The sequence below is a fragment of the Trachemys scripta genome, chromosome 3 (genome assembly GCF_013100865.1).
Source record: "Trachemys scripta elegans isolate TJP31775 chromosome 3, CAS_Tse_1.0, whole genome shotgun sequence".
In the NCBI taxonomy this organism is placed as follows: domain Eukaryota; kingdom Metazoa; phylum Chordata; order Testudines; family Emydidae; genus Trachemys; species Trachemys scripta.
The window spans coordinates 6322600-6340908 of record NC_048300.1 but is presented as its reverse complement, the minus strand read 5'-3'; the positions used below and the strand labels follow the sequence as shown (position 1 = coordinate 6340908).

The 18309-nt window shown below is 41.7% G+C and overlaps 1 protein-coding gene across 5 annotated transcripts in view; it reads right to left on the bottom strand.

The window, feature by feature from the left end:
• Positions 1–18309, bottom strand: part of RALGAPA2 (Ral GTPase activating protein catalytic subunit alpha 2) — a 275841-nt gene that overhangs the window by 103856 nt on the left and 153676 nt on the right. For all 5 annotated transcript variants that reach the window (XR_004644914.1, XM_034764036.1, XM_034764035.1 and 2 more), the window contains 4 exons: positions 14897–15668; positions 14342–14413; positions 9211–9334; positions 4094–4249 (listed from right to left, as the gene is read on the bottom strand). Coding sequence is in view for 4 of the 5 variants with exons in the window: in XM_034764036.1 (XP_034619927.1) it covers positions 4094–4249; positions 9211–9334; positions 14342–14413; positions 14897–15668 (1124 nt within the window). In the remaining variant the exon portion in view is untranslated. The remainder of the gene's footprint in view (positions 1–4093; positions 4250–9210; positions 9335–14341; positions 14414–14896; positions 15669–18309) is intronic.

The following is an 18309-nucleotide window of genomic DNA, read 5'->3' as shown; positions in this document are numbered from 1 at the left end:
ATTGCCAATGACAAGGAATAGTAAAACCATAATACACTAACTGTAGACTTCTTACTTGGGATCACTGAAAGAAAATAATATTTTGGATTTTGTGTGTGATATATCTAAAGCTTCTGAGCACAAACTGAACAACAAAGGAACAGTTTTGGCTATGGCCAAATAAGCAAATACATGAATAATTCAGAGCAAAAGCGACAAGCCCTCTCTCCTCCAAATATACATAGTTTGAAAAAACCAACCAACTGACCATGAAAAGGACGAAACAACTGGAAAATAAGACAAATAAGTAGACTGTCGTTTTAAATTGAGCCCTGCTCTGAAAGATACTGGAGAGGTACATAAACATATATTCAAGGAAGGAAGCTCTTGCAGTTGTTTGCATTTTCCATCTCAAAACTTCATAGATGAGTATTAATTTATAAACTGCACATAAAGACAACTTTAATCATCTGAATGAGATTTACACACATTTTTAACCACACATTTGTTCAAGTACAGTAGTTTCCTTAATGTCTCAATTAGATCAAACCATGAATATACATATAACTTTGGTCAATTTATAGCCTCTAATTTGAATTATGCCATCATTAATCATGTCTCGGCTGCACTCCCTCAGCTAGAATATGTGCTTCAGAATGTACTTGTCAGTTACAGCACAAATGCTCATTTTTCAAGCCTTACAAAAACAACTCCATGTTCTGAGGCTAGTCGTGCGCCGCTTCCACTCACTCACTTGAGTAAATAGTTTTAAAGGCACTCTGCTTTAGCTAGTCTACATGCTGCCTGCCAGGCAACATGCTGACACTGGTCATGGTACACACCTAATAGTCTGACCTCCTTTTCCTACTAATTGCATTACTTAGCCAGCTGGCTCCAAAAAGGAGTCGTCTGTTTGATTGAAGAATTCCTGCTTTTGGGTAGGCATGGCTGCTACTTTTACTAAGTAACAGTCAGGCCTGACATCCCCATTGTTTGTCTGACAGTGAGCCCATCCTAAAATCTAAGTTTTATTTGTAAATTAACCAAGAAACTTCCTGCCAGAACAGCGCTGCCTGGAGACTGATAATGTGTGCCTTTCATTCCCTTTCACTCTTACTGTATCACTGCCAATTTGTTTTTCTGCTGCTGGCCAGCCTGAGGCTATAAAAGCCTTGTAAGACATAAGTGCAATTATAGTCCTGGAGTCAAATGAATTGGACAAATCCAATAGCACAGCTCTGTCCCCACTTTGCAAACCCCTACAGCTGTTAGATTAGCTGCTAAAAATCTAATCTAGCTAGAGCTAACAAATTTCTGAAGCGAAGGAGCAAGAGTTCAGTATAGGGTTGCAACCAGATTTCTGAATTGAAAATGTTCTACTATGACAATGGGAGAAGATGGAATAAATCACTTGGAAATTTTGCAGCTCATTTTTAAACTGTTAGGTACAATTTAGTTAGACTAAGACAAGGAACTGTAGGATGCTGTTACTGAGATTGATTTTTATTCTAGCTGTGAGATATCTGATAAAAGTTTTAACACTAATGATGCTAAATCTTACAGCTGGAAAAGGTACCAGCTGAATTTTGATTATGTCAGTAGGAAAGCTTTTGTTCAGGGCCAAGTCTTTTAATATTATTTGGAGTTGTAGTATTTATTTTAAAAAGAACAACAACATTTTTAACACAAAAACTTTATTTTTAAAATGTAGGCCATACAAAAATATGTAAAGGAAAAAATATTTGTATTATTGTAGTCTATAGAATTACTGGGCCAAATTCATCCCTGATGGACGTGCACTAATTTTAGTGAATTTTACACCAGAAGTGGATGCATCCCCTTGTGCCTAATAAAACAAAACAAAACACCATAACGAAATATTTAGGTGGAGTTACTGCATCAGACTGTAATTCCACAACCATAGAATATACAGCCCACTGTACCACTGCAGTATTTACAGGATGCTTCCTTGGCCAGCAGAGGTAAAACGTTCTGTTATACTCTTGGGTTTGCAACCTAAGCAAGATGATCAGCACTCTGAGTCTTCTGCCTGGAGACAGGCAGAAAGAATAGAGCAAAGAATACAGATATGAAAATAGAGCTACTGGCCTACGAGCCACCAGGTTTCATGCAGGATAAAGTGTCATTGAGAATCTGCCTGGTGGAAGCAGAGGGAAAGACTGCTACCCTTCTCTCATCCTTGAGTGGCAGCACACTATGATTCTCACCATTCTGTAATACAAGTTCTTTTTTTTTTTTAAACATAGCATTGGATATTTCTGTAGCAGCATCAAATGAATGAAAACGACTCAAAAACATGAGGTTTTAATGCCACAATATATAAATCTCTCTTCTCTTTCTCAACTCCTGTTGGGAAGTTATGACAGGGAAAGGAAGGAGTAGAAAAAGGAGTATACAACTCCTTGTGGTCTTGACATTCTTCTCCACTGATTTAAGATGGAAACATGGATTCCGCCTACGTGAACATTTGGATGGGTAACATCAGTCCTGTTGTGAATATGGCAGATACATGTCATGATCTTATTTGAGAGTATCACCCAGATCTTGCATCTCTCTCTTTCTCACTCCTGGATGACTGACACGACAAACCCAATCTTTTCATGATTTGTTCTGGTCAGGTATTGACTCATGTGCCGAAAAAAAGGTGTGCGTGAGGGCAACTATGACATTTTTCTTCTGATTGAACTGCACGAGAGAGTCACATGGACAAGTTTATTCAAGCACATAGCCCTATCTGGTTCTGTTGGCATATAGACCTCTAAATGTGGGATTTCATAGCTTAGTTCTCTGAGCTGGTCTGCGTACAGCTGTTGGAGTTCCAGTGGATTATTGTTTTGGGGGATTTCAACGTTTATACTGATATTAGCTCATATGGATCAGCAAGTCAGAGTTGAAGAAATGGATACCTTGGATTTTACCGTGAGGATGAGGAAAGCTCCCACAGGGCTTGCTGTATATTCATCCTTGTCTTTGGAGCTGGTTTGGATATCACAGATATTCAGGCTCAAACCATCAGCTCATTGGTTTCACTGTGAACCTTATTTCATATCTATTATCATTGCTAGAACCAAATCTCACAGACCCAAGTGAAGATATGATCTGAAGGCAATGAGATTGCATAGGTGTGAATTAAGACCTGCAGGATCTTTATTACAAATATTATGGGAAAAGGAAAAGACACAGCTTGACTAACAAAAAATAGGATGAGTTTGCAGGGCTGGTAGTCAGAAATTCCATCTTTTTAATGTTAACTAAGCAAATGTGATATGGAAATCAACATGTCAATGAATATGGCACCTCACAATGACATTTAACAGTTATTTCTCAGGGCACAACCATATTTTAAAGCAAACGAGTTAGCTATGGTGCCATTACTGATTGATCTTAACAATTCACTTTACGAGGGAGGGTGCCGACCATCCTTAAACCACGCAGAAGTTTGCCACCTGTCCAAAATATCTCTGAATTCTGGAGTGCCCGCCAGTTACTGCTCAATCTTAAATGAAAAAGTAGCTGGATATCAACAAAATTCGGAGTTGGTTCCTGTCTGGGTTCTGGCCATCCTTTGAAGCGGAGATTGCTTGTCTGGATTGTGAATGATCCAATCATGGTTTTAAATTGAAGTTGGTTGGTGATTTTTGCTACTATAACTCAGCACTTTTCTTTCATTCCTTTTCTTTTCCTTTATTAGACTCGATGGCTCATTTATTCATCCCTGGTTGTATTTTAAGAGAATGATATTTTATCACATTATATTGCCTGTGTTTTTATTCTATTGTACTGAACTCTGAAGATTTTGGCAGTGAGGCAAATGAAATAAAATGATTGCTATTATTATTACTAATATGGTATTTGATGCTGCCATAGAAATGCAGAATCCAATGTTCACAAGGCACTTAATTTGGGGGATCTAGCTGCAGAATTTAACTCCCATGTGGCTGCAGAATAAAGAGGGGCTTGCATACATAGCACAATTTATGTTCCATTCAAATTTTGATTTGAGCATCTGAAGATTAACTCCTGTATTTCAAAATAATGTACTACTAATATCTTAAAAATATGTCTATCATAGTAAATGATATAAGTGAGTTACCTTTTTGGTCAGTGAATCATCTGAATCTGACGGCATTCTTGTGGACACATGAAAAATGACTTCCACAGTAGAGGTAGCATAATATGGTGCTGTTTGTCCTGTGCTGCCATTACGTTGCAGACCACCCATAAATCCACAATGTGTTGAAAGATCAACCTTATTGATATAAAAGGGAAAACGATAAGGAAAAAACCTTCTCCTTACTGAGCCACATTTAAAGGATATTATAGCATAGACAATCAATGCTGTGTGTGTGTGTGTGTGTGTGTGTGTGTGTATATATATATATATATATATATATATATATATATATATATATATATAAAGTGTTAAGGCTTTAATTTTCTGCGCGTGGGGGATCTTTGTACAACATTTTAGAATACACCAGCTTTCTGTTTCTGTATCTGTAAGCTGCTAAAAAGAAACATCTCTAAAACTAATAACCAGACAGTCATAATGGAGACAAGGTGATTTGCTTACCTGTTAATATAGTTTCTTTTAGTCTTTAATGGGTCATTACAGACAATTGGTATTATATCTTTCTACTAGCAAATGACAAGAGGGATCAAAATAATTCTGTAACACTAGGCTCCTTCATTCTGGCTAATGCTGTTTGAGCAAGGCAGTTCAAGAAACCTCAGAGTAGTTAACCACACCCATGCACCCTTAATGAAAAATCAATGTTAAATATGGAGAAAACACAAACAGGGAAACCACAGGTGAAAAGAAGAGCCTCTCTCACTAAGTGTGGTTACCATTACAATTTAGTAACAAATATAAATATCTAAAAGCATAGATACTCACTACTGCTTCAGTCTTATAAAACCTTTAGAACTGTAAAACCCCACTTTAAAGGGCAAAGGGGAGTCAAAGGCCAGGTCTACACTACCCCCCTAATTCGAACTAAGGTACGCAACTTCAGCTACGTGAATAACGTAGCTGAAGTTCGAAGTACCTTAGTTCGAATTAGTTCGAACTTACCTTGGTCCACACGCGGCAGGCAGGCTCCCCCGTCGACTCCGCGGTACTCCTCTCGGCGAGCTGGAGTACCGCAGTCGACGGCGAGCACTTCCGGGTTCGACTTATCGCGTCCAGACTAGACGCGATAAGTCGAACCCAGAAGTTCGATTTCCAGCTGTCGAACTAGCGGGTAAGTGTAGCCAAGGCCAAAGTTTGCACTCCACAGCTCAGCAATCTTGGCTGACCCATTAAAAAGAGAAGCTAAAATTAGGGCAATAGAACTATCTGTTTTCTCTTATATCCTCTGGGTCAGTGCAGACAGTGGGAACTTTAATGGCAATATCACTATAGGCATTACTGTAACAACAGTCAACAGACCACAATATACAGGGCTTCCTTGCAGGCATGCCAAACTGGCAGTGGCAAGAGAAATGATGTAGGAATGCCTAGGTTTACAGCCCTGCAGAGTTCTAAAAGGAAAGCATCTCTCTCTTTCTGCCTGTGAGATGGCTAAAACCCTGTTAGTGTCGGCTCTGATGGTTGGAAGGTGATACCTGCTTTAGACCACAGAGATGAGAGAATGACTGAGAGGTGTATCTGGTGATTAAGTCCTTCAACTCCCTATACTGCTGTAAGTTGAACAAAAGGTCAGATGACTGCTTTTAGGGCTTTTTTAAGCATGACCCCCAGTTTCTTCTTTACATTAAAGGTATGCAGTAATTCTCATTATTTAGAAAGGATCAGAGAAAAGGAAGGACTCTCTTCAGCCAATTTGTCAGGGAAAGGAACATGGGAAAGGAATTCGTGAGGGCCAATTTGGTTATAATTGCATTTTGATTAAAGAGCTTTGAAGGGAAGGGTCTGAAGATCTTCCATTCTCTTAGCTGAACTGATGGCCTCTAGAAAAACTGTCTGAAGGGCGGAGAATCTTTTGGAGACTTGTCTTACAGGCTTGAAGAGAAAACACAGGAGGGCATATAAGACCAGGTTCAGATCGAAAGGGAGTATAAACAGTTGGAAAGGGAGTAGAGCCTTGGCTTGTTTATTGCCTTACTACCTTTGGTTCTGATCTAAAAGGAAACGGTTCAAATTTGCTTATCTTACATGTCGAAAGTTGTTTTTTTCCTGTTAGCCATGCAGACTCGGCCTCTGAGCTGAAAGTTAAGCTAGGTTCTTTTTACTGTTTCATGCATTATCACTAGCATTATGGACCCCCTAGGTCAAATTCTGCCTTCAGTTGCACCTCAGTAGGATTGCACAGGGTACATGAGGACAGAATATGGCCATGCAGTTGGACCTTAATTAACAATCCTCTTGTTGATGTGTGATCCAGAACAGAATCCAGCTCACTCTTCTCATCGCTGCAGTGACTCTGCAGGGCTAACAAGAGTAAACAGCTGTAAAAATGTACTTTTCTCACTGAAGCAAGGAGAGTAAGACTAAACACATGGAGCAGCTCTGTTGAAAAGAGGATTCCATTTTTGGAGAGTAATTTTCTGACTATAATTTCCTTTATGGAATAGGACCACTTCTGGGTGAGACTCCACTGGCCTTTTCTTGTTGCTACTTTTAGCTCTCTAGCTCAGCTGTGCTAACACAGGTCTGTCTATTTGAGCTGGAAGGCACACTTCCAGCTGCAGCAAAGACATACCCTGAATGGATGAGGCGGTATACTGCACCAAGGTGCCCTGGATCAAATGAAGAATACTGAGATGCCACTAGCCTAAGATCTCAAGACCTTCTAATGTAACTTTTCCATTGGCAGGGAAAGAGAAAAGATGTACTACCTGTGGCATGTAGGTGGTACAAGGCATCAACCTTAAGAGCATCATCCTCATTCAAAAGCAGAAGAGGAGCTTCTGTACCTTCCAATTTTCTGGTATAATGTTTAGGTCCCTGTGGGACAAATGCCCATAGCTGTCATATAAGGAGAATACCTAGATCTGTGGTTCCCCTTAATGGATTGGACGGAGGCATAGCCAGTCTGCTCTGCAATTCCTTTTTCGAGACTTTGTGAATATGCAAGTGACCATGGTCATGTTCATCTTCACCACTCTGCCCTTTAGATCACAGCTGAAATGAAGAAGCACAAACTACACTGGCCAGTGGCCATAGTTTCAGAGGTGCTAAGCATCCACAGTTCTCATTCAATTCCGCTGGATCAGTGGGTTCTCAACACCTGTGAAAATCAGGTCCTTAGTTCCCAGACAGTTAGGAGCTCTCTGATTTAATCTGGCAGCCTTATGCTACTTTGTGACAAAAGTGAGCAGTACAGGTCAAGAAGCTACAGATGACCCATAATAGATAATATCCTTTCACAGTCAACAGCCCAGGGATAAGTTCAGGTCTAGTGAAAGAGAGTAGCAGCTCTAATGGGTACAGAAATCTCATGAGTCAGAGCTGAAGAGAGTACTTATGGAAGTGAGCCCACTAATAGATGGATCTACTTATTGAGGTTATTTATCGAGTGCTAGTCTTTGTAGTATGCACGCTTTCTAGGCAAAGCAACATGAACTTTGAGGTAAGCCTCTGCAAGAGCAGAGATTTGATCCCTGAAAGCCTACTGACTCAAGGCTTTAGGAAGAACAGCTTGCCGCAGTGAGTACTGAGTCAGGGCAGGGGTAAAGGATTTATTGGACTATAACTTCGCTCTGGGATTATAGTAAGGATCAGACAATACCTCTTGGAATATCTGGTCTCAGAATGTAACTCAGATGAGTAGGTCTTCCTCAGAAAGATGTGTAAAGAGGTTCTCCCGCTAATGAGTAACAGCTAACATCATCATCACTTTGATGGAAGTCTGGGGGTCAATGGCTAGACCAAACTCTAGGGCTTTATTGACGTATTAATATTATTAATATTGACCACAAGACAAAAATGTAGAGAAACAGATAATGTGAATGTAACAATTTACATCCAGGGCATAGAGACAAACTTCCATGTTCACTGCTGGAATCACTGACTTCATTCATGAGATGAGGAAAGAACCAGCCAGGAAAAGGAGTTCAGAACCCCAATTAGACTTTGGAGACTATAAAAACCACATGATACCCTCTCTGGTGGGACTTGGCTCACTGTACCAACAATCAGCAGGTTTTCAGCATCTCCTGATTCATTTATCATTCAAGCAAGTCTTTGGACACAAGAAAGGGATTAAATTTAAGCTGTGTTACCTAAAGTAGAGAAATTCCTTTTCAGGACTCAGTGATCTGACAAGTGGGCTTCATGTTTGTGAAAATCTAGGAAGGGAAATGGGAGAACCTAGAATAGGGTACCATGAAGTTGCCACAAATGGTGGGCAGTTTTTCCATACAGCATTCTGTGGAGCAAATGATAGAACAGAAGAAAATAACTGGAACCATTTTCCAGTGGAAATGGTCTCCACTAGCCCATTTATACCTCCAATGGAAAACCATCTCAGAACAAAGGGAAGATAAAAATAAATTACAAATAGCTAAAATCAGAATTGATCCAGACATGATTGTAGACAGAAAATGAACTGGTTTAGCTGAGCTCAAACTAGCCTTTCTTAGGGCAGCTATACAATATTATTTTATTTCTCCATCTCCATCTGCAGGTAGGAGGAAAAACAACAAACCACTGTCTGGCCTGACCTATGGGATACAGGAGAAAACTTATTTTGTTCTGAAACATGTCAAAATGTAACACAAGCTGCTCCTACAGTAATTCCTCTAATAATTTAAAGCAAATTTCTTTCTTTTTCTAAAAAGTTAATGGAAAGTTGCATTCAAGTTGCTCCATTCAGAGCAGCCCCCTGAAACACCTGATGGTAAGAAATATTTCACAACTGAATAAACTATGAATACACACATATATAAAAAATAAACTTAATTGAAATTAGTACTGTTAGCCGCCTTTTTTTAGAAACTATTTTCTAAAATATTTCACAGTTTACATGTGGCAGGGAGTGCTTAACATATTAACTGTCAGGATTCTGCTTCGTATATTGCTCAGCATTTTTTTAAATAAACTTTTGCCAAACATCATGCAGTATGTAAATTATATTAATTAATTATTTCTCCGGTTTTGAACATTTAAATATGTGTAGCTAATGTATAATTTACACGTTTTTAAAATGTTGATTTCAACATCCCTACAAAAAACATTCAAAGTTTGCCTAAATTCGTTACTATTACCTCCCAGCCCAATCCAGCAACAAAATCTTCATATGCTTGGCTTCCTCTTGCATTGGACAATATTGAGCATTTGTCCTCTTGTCCTTCTGCAATGTAAAACACTGCAATCTTGTGAGTTTCACGGCTGCAATTAGAGGTAACAAGAAATCTAAGTTCATTCTAAAATGTGGAGGTTACTTACTGTAACTGGAGGTTGAGAAGTGTGGTCCCTAACCATAGTCCACGTGTGGGCCACACGTGCGCTCCAAATGCCCAAGATTGGAAGTTCTTCAAAGCAATGCCTGTTGGCCCGTACATGCACAGTAGCTCTCATGCTCCCAACCGAAGGTATGAGAAAGTGTGTATTGACGCCTCTCCAGTTCCTCCTCTTACTGCAATCCAACAGGATCTGAAGCAAGAAAGGCCTTGCATGCAAGGCAGACCACTCTCAGTTTCAGTAGGTTTATATGTAGTCTGGCCTCTTGTGTGGTCTAGGTACCCTGAGCAGTTTGTTGTCCCGGTGAGCACCCCACCTCAGAAGGAAGGCATCTATCACAATGGTAGCCCTGGGGATGGGAGGGCTGAAGGGAACTTCCACCATCAAGAGTGTGCACAAAGGGGGACAAGCAGGGACATGCCCCTGCCCAAATCTCTGTGCGTCTTGGCAGTCCGGGGAGGGAGGAAGCAGCGGCTGGGCTCCTCCTCCCCTCACTCCTACAGCTGCAGCCAGCTGCTTCTCCTTACCTGCCAATGTAATCATCGAGAACTTCAGTTTTCAAATAAAGATGTTGAGTTGCTGAAGGTCCGGGACGGGTCTCCACCCTCTGTCTTTTTTTGGAATTAGGAAATAGAGGGAGTAAAATACTCTCCCATAGTAATGAGGCAGGATGTGTGCTATTGCCTCTCAGCGTAAGAGGGATTCAACTTCCCATTGAAGAATTACCTCATGAGATTGGTCCCTGAAGAGGTTTGTGAGATGGGAAAGAGAGAAACTCTATGGAGTACCCCTTGTGGATACTCTCCAGAACCCAACTGTATGTAATGATCTTATTCCGTTGGTGGGCGAAGAATGCAAGACGGCCCCCAGTAATAACGGGACGAGGTGGTTGGCATCAGTGGTGATACGCATGTCTTCACCAGTGAAAAGACATTCTTGGTTCGTGGTTGAGAATGAGTAGAGGTTATGGCAGTAGCAGGGCTGAGAAGCAAGGTCCGTGAATTTTCTGACATTTGTGTGGTTGTTCAGTTCTGCTCTGATAATAAGGTGCATAAGGAGAGGTGGCCTCGGTCTATAGAGTAGCCTCTGGTGTTTCCTCTTGAGGGTCAGAGTATAAATCCCCAGGGAACACAGAGTCAATTTCAAGACTTTTAATGAGTGCAGGGACTTGTCCATTTTCTCATTCAAGAGATTCAACTCATCAAAAGGGGAGGTTCCTGGATGGTGTTTTGGACCTCCCTAGAAAACCCTGATAATTGCAGCCAGGAGTAGACCAGGGACCAAACTTCTGGAAGCCATGTCTGCTTCATCCACTGCAGCCTGCAAGGCTACCTATGCCACTAGCTTCCCCTCATCTACAAGAGGCTGAAACTGGGCCCTGTCCTCTGTGGGAAGCTGGTCTGTGAAGTCCACAAGCCTCGAACAAGTATTAAAATCATATTTTGCTAACAAAGCTAGATAGTTAGCTAAAGAAATTGCAGGCCTGAGGAGAAGACCTTTCTCCCCAAGAGGTCCCATCTCTTAGAGACTTTATTTACTGGGGTGGTTCCTTTGATAGCATGACCTAGCTGCCTGTACTAGCAGTGAGTTGGGGGCAGGATGGGGGAATAAGAATTCAGTCCCTTTTGCAGGAACAAAATACCTTCTCTTGGCCCTTTTTGGTGTTGGGGCACAGGATGCTGGGGTGTGCCATACTGTACTACCCGTTTCTAATATGGTCTCATTGATGGCTAAAGTCACCTTATTTGGTCCTTGTGACTGTAAGATGTCCAAGAGCTGGTGTTGAGGGTCCTGGACCGCCTCTAAAGGGATCTGTAGGTAACTGGCCACTCTTTGTAACAGCTCCTGGTAATGACAATGGTCATTTGGTGGAGAAGGAGTGACTGCTTCATCTGGAGATAACGAAGAGGCACCCATTGGAACTGTTGGTACCTGCGGATTTGGTTCCACCCCTTCTTCCTCCTACACTGACAGAACTGGCTGGCGAGAGGGAGAGAAGCAGTACAACTCCTGAGAGGGGCTAGGACACCTTCCATAAAAATTCAATGGACCCAATAAGGCTAGAAAGAGGGATCAATCGGTTTCAGGGGACCCCAAGGAAATCAGTATCAGCAATCCCTGGGGAAGTTATATGAGGCAGAATGGTGAGCGTAACCCCTTGACTGCCTATCAGGGCTCAAGTGCCTCTATGGAGATAATGGTGTGGCCATCTCATCTGATTCAAGTCCAAGAACAGCTGCATTGGTAGTGGCAGTGCCATCAGTACCAGGGCATTCCTGGTGGTTGGAGGTGAGACAGCTCCTGGGACAGCGATGTAAGGTCCTCCTCCCGAGTAAGGATATTCTTTAGGACAGTGGTTCTCAACCGGGGCCCCCTAGGGGGGCGTGAGCAGGTTTCAGGGGGTCCGCGAAGCAGGGCCAGAATGAGACTCGCTGGAGCCCAGGGCAGAAAGACAAAGCCCCACCGCCTGGGGCTGAAGCCTGGAGCCCTGAGCCCTGCCACCCGGGGCTGAAGCTGAAGCCTGAGCAATGTAGCTTTGTTGGGGCCCCTGTGACATGGGGCCCCAGGCAAGTGCCCTGCTTGCTATCTCCTAATGCTGGGCCAGCCCTGGCTTTTTATGCAGAAAAGCAGTTGTTGTGGCACTGGTGGGCCATGGAGTTTTTATTACATGTTGGGGGCGGGGGTGGGGCGCTCAGAAAGAAAAAGCTTTAGGAGGGCTGGGCCAGAAAGAAGTGGAGACTGAGGATAAGGAGGAATATATCCTCCGATATTATATAAGTCTTGGTATGCCCTGATGCCTGATGGGTTCCTGCAGTTAAGTCTGATGGATCCAAGTCTGATGGATCCAATGCATCAACAATAATTGGACAGTCTTTAGATGAATGAGGTGGTACCAATGATGGATTTGGAACAGCACTCAGACAGAACTGGCAAGCGTCCATCCTTATGCTTCGGTACCAGGGTGACCGACGGAATTGGTGGACCTTTCTTTTTATGCATCTTGCCCTCAGATCTGGGGGTCTTCATTGGAGCTGGCTCCTTAGGTTCCGCTTGCAACGTCTCACACAACTCAGACTGCTTTGGGGAGGAAATGCGTTTCTTACGGACAATCCTCAACAGGGATCTGTCCTTGCGCTCATGAGAGTGCCCTCTACTCTCATGAGGAGCCCGAGAAGAAGAGTCCTCGGGTTTAGATGTTGACAGCGCCACTCCAAGGCACATGCTAGGTAGGTGAGGCCGGTCTCCTGGGTCTGGATCGGACAGGGGCCCCATAGCCTTCTCCATGAGGTGCTTCTGTAGAGGCTCCCAGGCTTTTTGAGTTCTGGGTGGGAAGAAGCAGCAAATATTGCACTTTGCGGAAATATGCGCCTCACCCAAACAGTACAGGCATTGTTGATGTTCATGACAGATGGAGAAGGATCAAGGACAGGAGACACAATTTTTGAATTGCACGACTTTGGGGCATAGTCCCCTGGGGGAGGGGTTCCCCAACCAGACAGAAAGAAATAATCAATACTATACTATAACTTTTTAACTACTAACTACTAGTCTAAGAATATAATTATATACAAATAGATTATACAATGAAGTGAAGGAGGACATGAGTCCGACTAAGGCCATGTGGCGGTAAGAAGGAACCGGAAAGGCATCAACCCTCACTGCCTTTTTATAACACTGGTCAAGAGCACAAGGAGAGCTACTGCACATGTATGGACCAATGGACACTGCTTTGAAGAACTTCTGGACTTGGGCGCATGGCATGCATGTGTACCCCACATGTGGAATATACACAGGGAACATCACTTGAAGAAGAACTTGTTAGTTCAATTAATTTTTCTTCAAATTAAGAGCAGTGTACTCTGAAATGTGACTTTATAAAAATCATACCATTTTACTTAACAGATCTGATCCTTATAGGAATACAGTCATGTCATCCTACTTCAGTGGCAAAAACTAATTTTTATCATGTTTTACTTCTGATTACACTGAAAAGTCAACACCATTGGGGGGGGGGGGGGGGGGAGAACTGGATTCTATTCTTCTTGTGCATCAGCAAAAAATTGATTACCTAATTACAATTACAGGGTTAATCACTTACATCTGTGCAGCCTCACTGAAGACAATGGAATTGCCCAGGTGTTAATGAGGGCATAATTTGGCCTGTAGAATCTTAATTACTGATGTAGAAGAAGGAAAAAACGTTTATGGACTCTCAGAACCCAAGTTGAGTTTGGCGAACCCAGGTGTGTAAAAAAGGTTTTTTTTGGGGGGGGTGTAAAACTGAGCATATTTGTTATGAAAGTTATTGGGACACAATGCTATCTTTACAGTCACTTTGCAAAGAAAAAAAAATATCACACTGTAAGGAATGGCAAATAGTACACAACATTCAGAACTCTATTCTGCCATTGCCTAGTTCTAAAGAGATGGGTTTGAGCTTGCTCTTTAGAGGACTGCTATTGTCATATGAATCATTCTGAAGAAAATTCTTCTTTGGGAAAATATTCCTTGGCTAATATACAATTATAGTAGTTCCTTTCACCTATGTCATTATGGACACTGGCATGAAAACAGGATTTTTGTTTAAGGAGTCATATATTTCTGCTACTTATATTCAATCTCATACATAGTGACACCAAAAGTAATTTGCTCACTCCAGTTAAAAAAAAAAAAAAAACCCACCAAGAAACCTTTTCATTTCAAACTTGTGAAGAGGGTGTCACCCAAATGGACTGAAAGCATGGGGAAAACAGTAATAAGCTGATTTACTGACAATCAAGGTTCTCTCATCAAAAACTCAATACACAACAAGTATTTGCATTGCTAACACAGGCAACTTCTTCTGGGAATGATTAGTTTGGGGGATGCCGTTGTGGTGCCCTCCCTTGAAAATGTGGCCTTTAACATTAGAACTGTTGAGTAAGTTTCACTTACCATTGCCGGGAGTCCAGATTTTTCAACTCTCTCAATAATTTAGAATTTTTCTTAAGTAGATGAAAGCTTTTTCTATAGATACATAAAACAAAGATTTAAGGGAAAATCCATCACAGAATACATGACGCAAGTTTCATAATTCACACAGCTAAATAAGAGGATGACTTAAAATATATATATCTAAAAATTCCATTCATTATGACTAAACTGCATCAGTTCTGTCCCATAGACCCCCAACCGGCAAAACCAAGTAAAGACTGAAAAATGCTCTTTTTCCAACTACTAACCAACCTAACTGTTCTCTCTTTTCCAATATTTTGGGAAACAAAGGTATTTTGCAGCCTACCCTGAAGCTAATCAAATTGGGCTATTTCAGACCCAGGGACCCTTCTCTGCTATGCCAGTGGCTCCATCTGATTAATACCAAGGGGGCTCCAGCATGAGCATCTTTGTAAATCACAATTGTGGTAGTATAGCACAGGGAAACTGAAGAATTCTTCAGTTTTTTTAGATAGCAGCAGCATTACAAACATACATTCATAGATACATTCTTACCTTCTATCCCAAGAATTCATTCCTAAGTCGTTCAGCAAAAGCCTACAGAAATAAAATGGTGCTTGTGGTTCAGCAGAACTTGGTTCTTCTTCACTGGCTACTTTCATATCAAAATCAGAGCTGCATTTATGTACATGCTCTTTTTCTTGGGCACTCTGCCTTATTATGGCTTCTATGATCTCATTCTCTTGATCATGGCTCATACCAAATGGTGGTGGTGATGGCTCATTTAATTTTAGCTGTGGATGTAAAAGGCATTCAGGACTAGTGTTTCCAATCTTTTCTAGCAATTCGTCAAGAGCATCCTCTCCTTCTTCTGTTTGAGAAAAGTCTGTCTGGGCCTCAAATTGCCCTTCATGACTGCCCGAAACCATAAATGAATTATTTCCAGTCTGACCTGCTAGACAGCCTTCCAAAGGTCCATATAATATCGTGCCATCCCAAGAATATTTCCCTGAGATATCTCTGACAATTACTCTTACATCTGAGAGGGCTCCTGCTGGCTCAGTATCCACAGTCGTTTCTGCAGGAATTTGAAGGTAAGATATAAGAGTACTGTCATTAAATACAAATAACTGCAAGTTTGGACTTCTGAAGACTTCTGAAGACAGCTCAGAAGATTCCACATAAAAGTTGTCATGATTCTCACTAATAAGGCTGTGAAGAATAGCAGGTCCTCCACTGAGGGGATAGTGACTTAAGTGGTTTACTAGATGTGTCATAACCATCCGTGCAGTTAGAGGTATTAATTCCAAGCTTCTTCTTCTTTTTTCTAAAAATCAATCAATACAAAGATAATAATCAACCACAGCAGCAAATGAGCACCCACACATTTCAATCAATATGTAGTCCATTGCAGCCTGCTTTGATTTTTTTTTCTTTTAAGCCATCCATTTTTCCATTAAAGAGACATTTTTTTAAATAAAAAAAAACAAACACTTCACATTCCTTTTCAAACAATCTTTAGGTTTCAAAATTCTCTTTTGGGTATTTTACATTTATTCTAATTCACATCTCCCTCAAAATGTAATTATCTGGGAATAAGACTACAATGACATCCAGTGAAAGCGGTAACATTTATTTTATGAAAAATTTGACCTGAGACTGGCTATCAGAGTTGTCTTATCTCTACTGTATTAGACTCATATTTATTGATAACCCACAAAGTGTAGCTCATCCACAGATATGAGAGACAGATAGCGAGAGAGCAAGAGAGTATTTAACAATAAGGAAGTTGGGACATTAAAGAAATCTGATGAGACAAGATGGGTTAGATAATATTTTTTATTGTACCAACTTCTGTTGGTGAGACAGACACGCTTTCGAGCTATAAAGAGCTCTTCTTCAGGTCTTGGAAAGTTACTCAGAGTGTCACAGCTGAATAAAAGGTGAAACAGATTGTTTAACATAAGCAGTTAACACATATTCTAAGGGACCATTCAATGTGAAGTGGCCTGTTAATAACCACCACAATCATAGGACAAAAAGAGGCGTTAGTGGGCTATGGATTGTTATAACAACATAATAATTGTTATAATCTAATGAGGCAGAGCTGATGTATCACTTCCTGATCAATCATAAAGCATTTGTCTATTTGCCATGACAGTGCTAGTCGTCCTTGCAAAGTGAGTTGCAATCATGAATTCTCTCTGTATACTGCCAAATTTGATGCAAAACAACACTACCAAAGTATTGTTGCTGTGCTCACAAGGCGGGTGAGGCAATATCTTTTATTGGACCAACTTCTTTTGCTGAGAGAGACAAGTTTTTGAGCTTACACACAGCTTTTCTTCATGTCTGTGTAAGCTGTATTTCACAAACCCCGATTCCCCCCCCCCTTTTTTTTAAAGAGTGGAATCTTCAAGAACATTTAATTTTACTGTCCCTGTCCACCCTCAAAGACACAAAACAGCTGCCTGCATTCTGTCACAATGGGCTGGAAACAGCTCTTTCTGGACCTAATCAACGATAGTCCATTCATCTGCAAGAAGAGGTTACAAGAGTGTTGTCAGGTGTTTCCTCCTTCCTACGGGCTGAGCACTGACAAGCCTCTTAATAAACAATACTTATCATGCATACAGTGCTTTACATCTGCAAAGATAGACACACAACACACAGATGATTGTTTTCAAATGTTCTTTGCTGCTACTCCAGTCTAAAGTCTCATTAAATCTTGAATACCATAGTACAGCGGATCTCAAGCTGTGGGTTGGGACTCCAAAGTGGGTCACGACTCCGTTTTAATGGGGTTGCCAGGGGTGGCATTAGACTTGCTGGGGTGGAAGCTGAAGCCTGAGCCCCACCAGCCAGGGCCCAAGCTCAGGCTTGGGGCTCAGGTTACAGGCCCCAACCCCCTGCCTGAGGCTGAAGCCCTTGGGCTTTGGTCCCCCCAACCTGAGGTGGTGGGCTCAGGCTTTAGCAGGGCTCGGGGGGACTCTGGCTTCAGTCCCTCCTCCTGGGGTTCTGTAGTGATTTTTGTTGTCAGAAGGGGGTCACGGAGCAACGAACCCAGCCATAGCGCACTAGCAACAGCTTACTTTCATCTTATTTGACATTGGCTCACGACTTCTTAGCTGTGTTACATACTCTTCAGAATGAATTTATGGTCCAAACAAGTTCATAATCTAGAACATCATCACCACCGTTACAGGGCAAGCTGTGATTTAAACCCCTTTCAGTCCCTCTTCAGTGCATCCCCCAGGTGACCAGCCTGGATTCCTGCATGTCACTTTGGGTGGAACCACATCATCCTACCATTCTTGGACTAGATTCTGGGCTACAGCTCCCTTACCAAATGTGATAACCTGACAAGCCCAACTTGGCATGTGGGTTTGGCACCTGTAAACCCATTTCCTCTGGAAAACTGTGACAAAATAAGTTTGCAGTGACATGGAAATAGCTTCTTCAGAACAAAGCATTATTTATTCTTTCAGCTAAAGGTACCTAGCAACCAGAATCAAAGGTTAAAACAATAAAGGTCTATATGCATATTTCCCATTACCTAAACCCTGATCTTCTGTTGCAAGTTGTAGTAAGTTCCATTCAGCCCAGTTAGGCCCATCTCTAGGCTGGGAGGGACAGTCTGCATTGTTTCAGCAGCATGCTTGCTCTCTCTCTGTGTGTGTCACGAATACAACTCCAGCTGCTGCTGACAGCCCACTCAAACCTGCACTCCCCTTCCAGCCTAGGCCAGCATCTTTAAGGTTTTAGTATACCCTTTGATCCTAAGTTTGGCCTCGGAAGAGTAAACTTTGCCAACCTAATGGGCACCAAGCCAGGGGTTATTTCCCATTTCCCTACAGTTTCCCAAAGGACCCTTGCTAACCCTTGTAGTTTCCCCCCTTACCACACCCTTTGATTTAACTTGCATTCAGACAGGATAGTATCAAACTGATATACAGGGGCGCATAAGA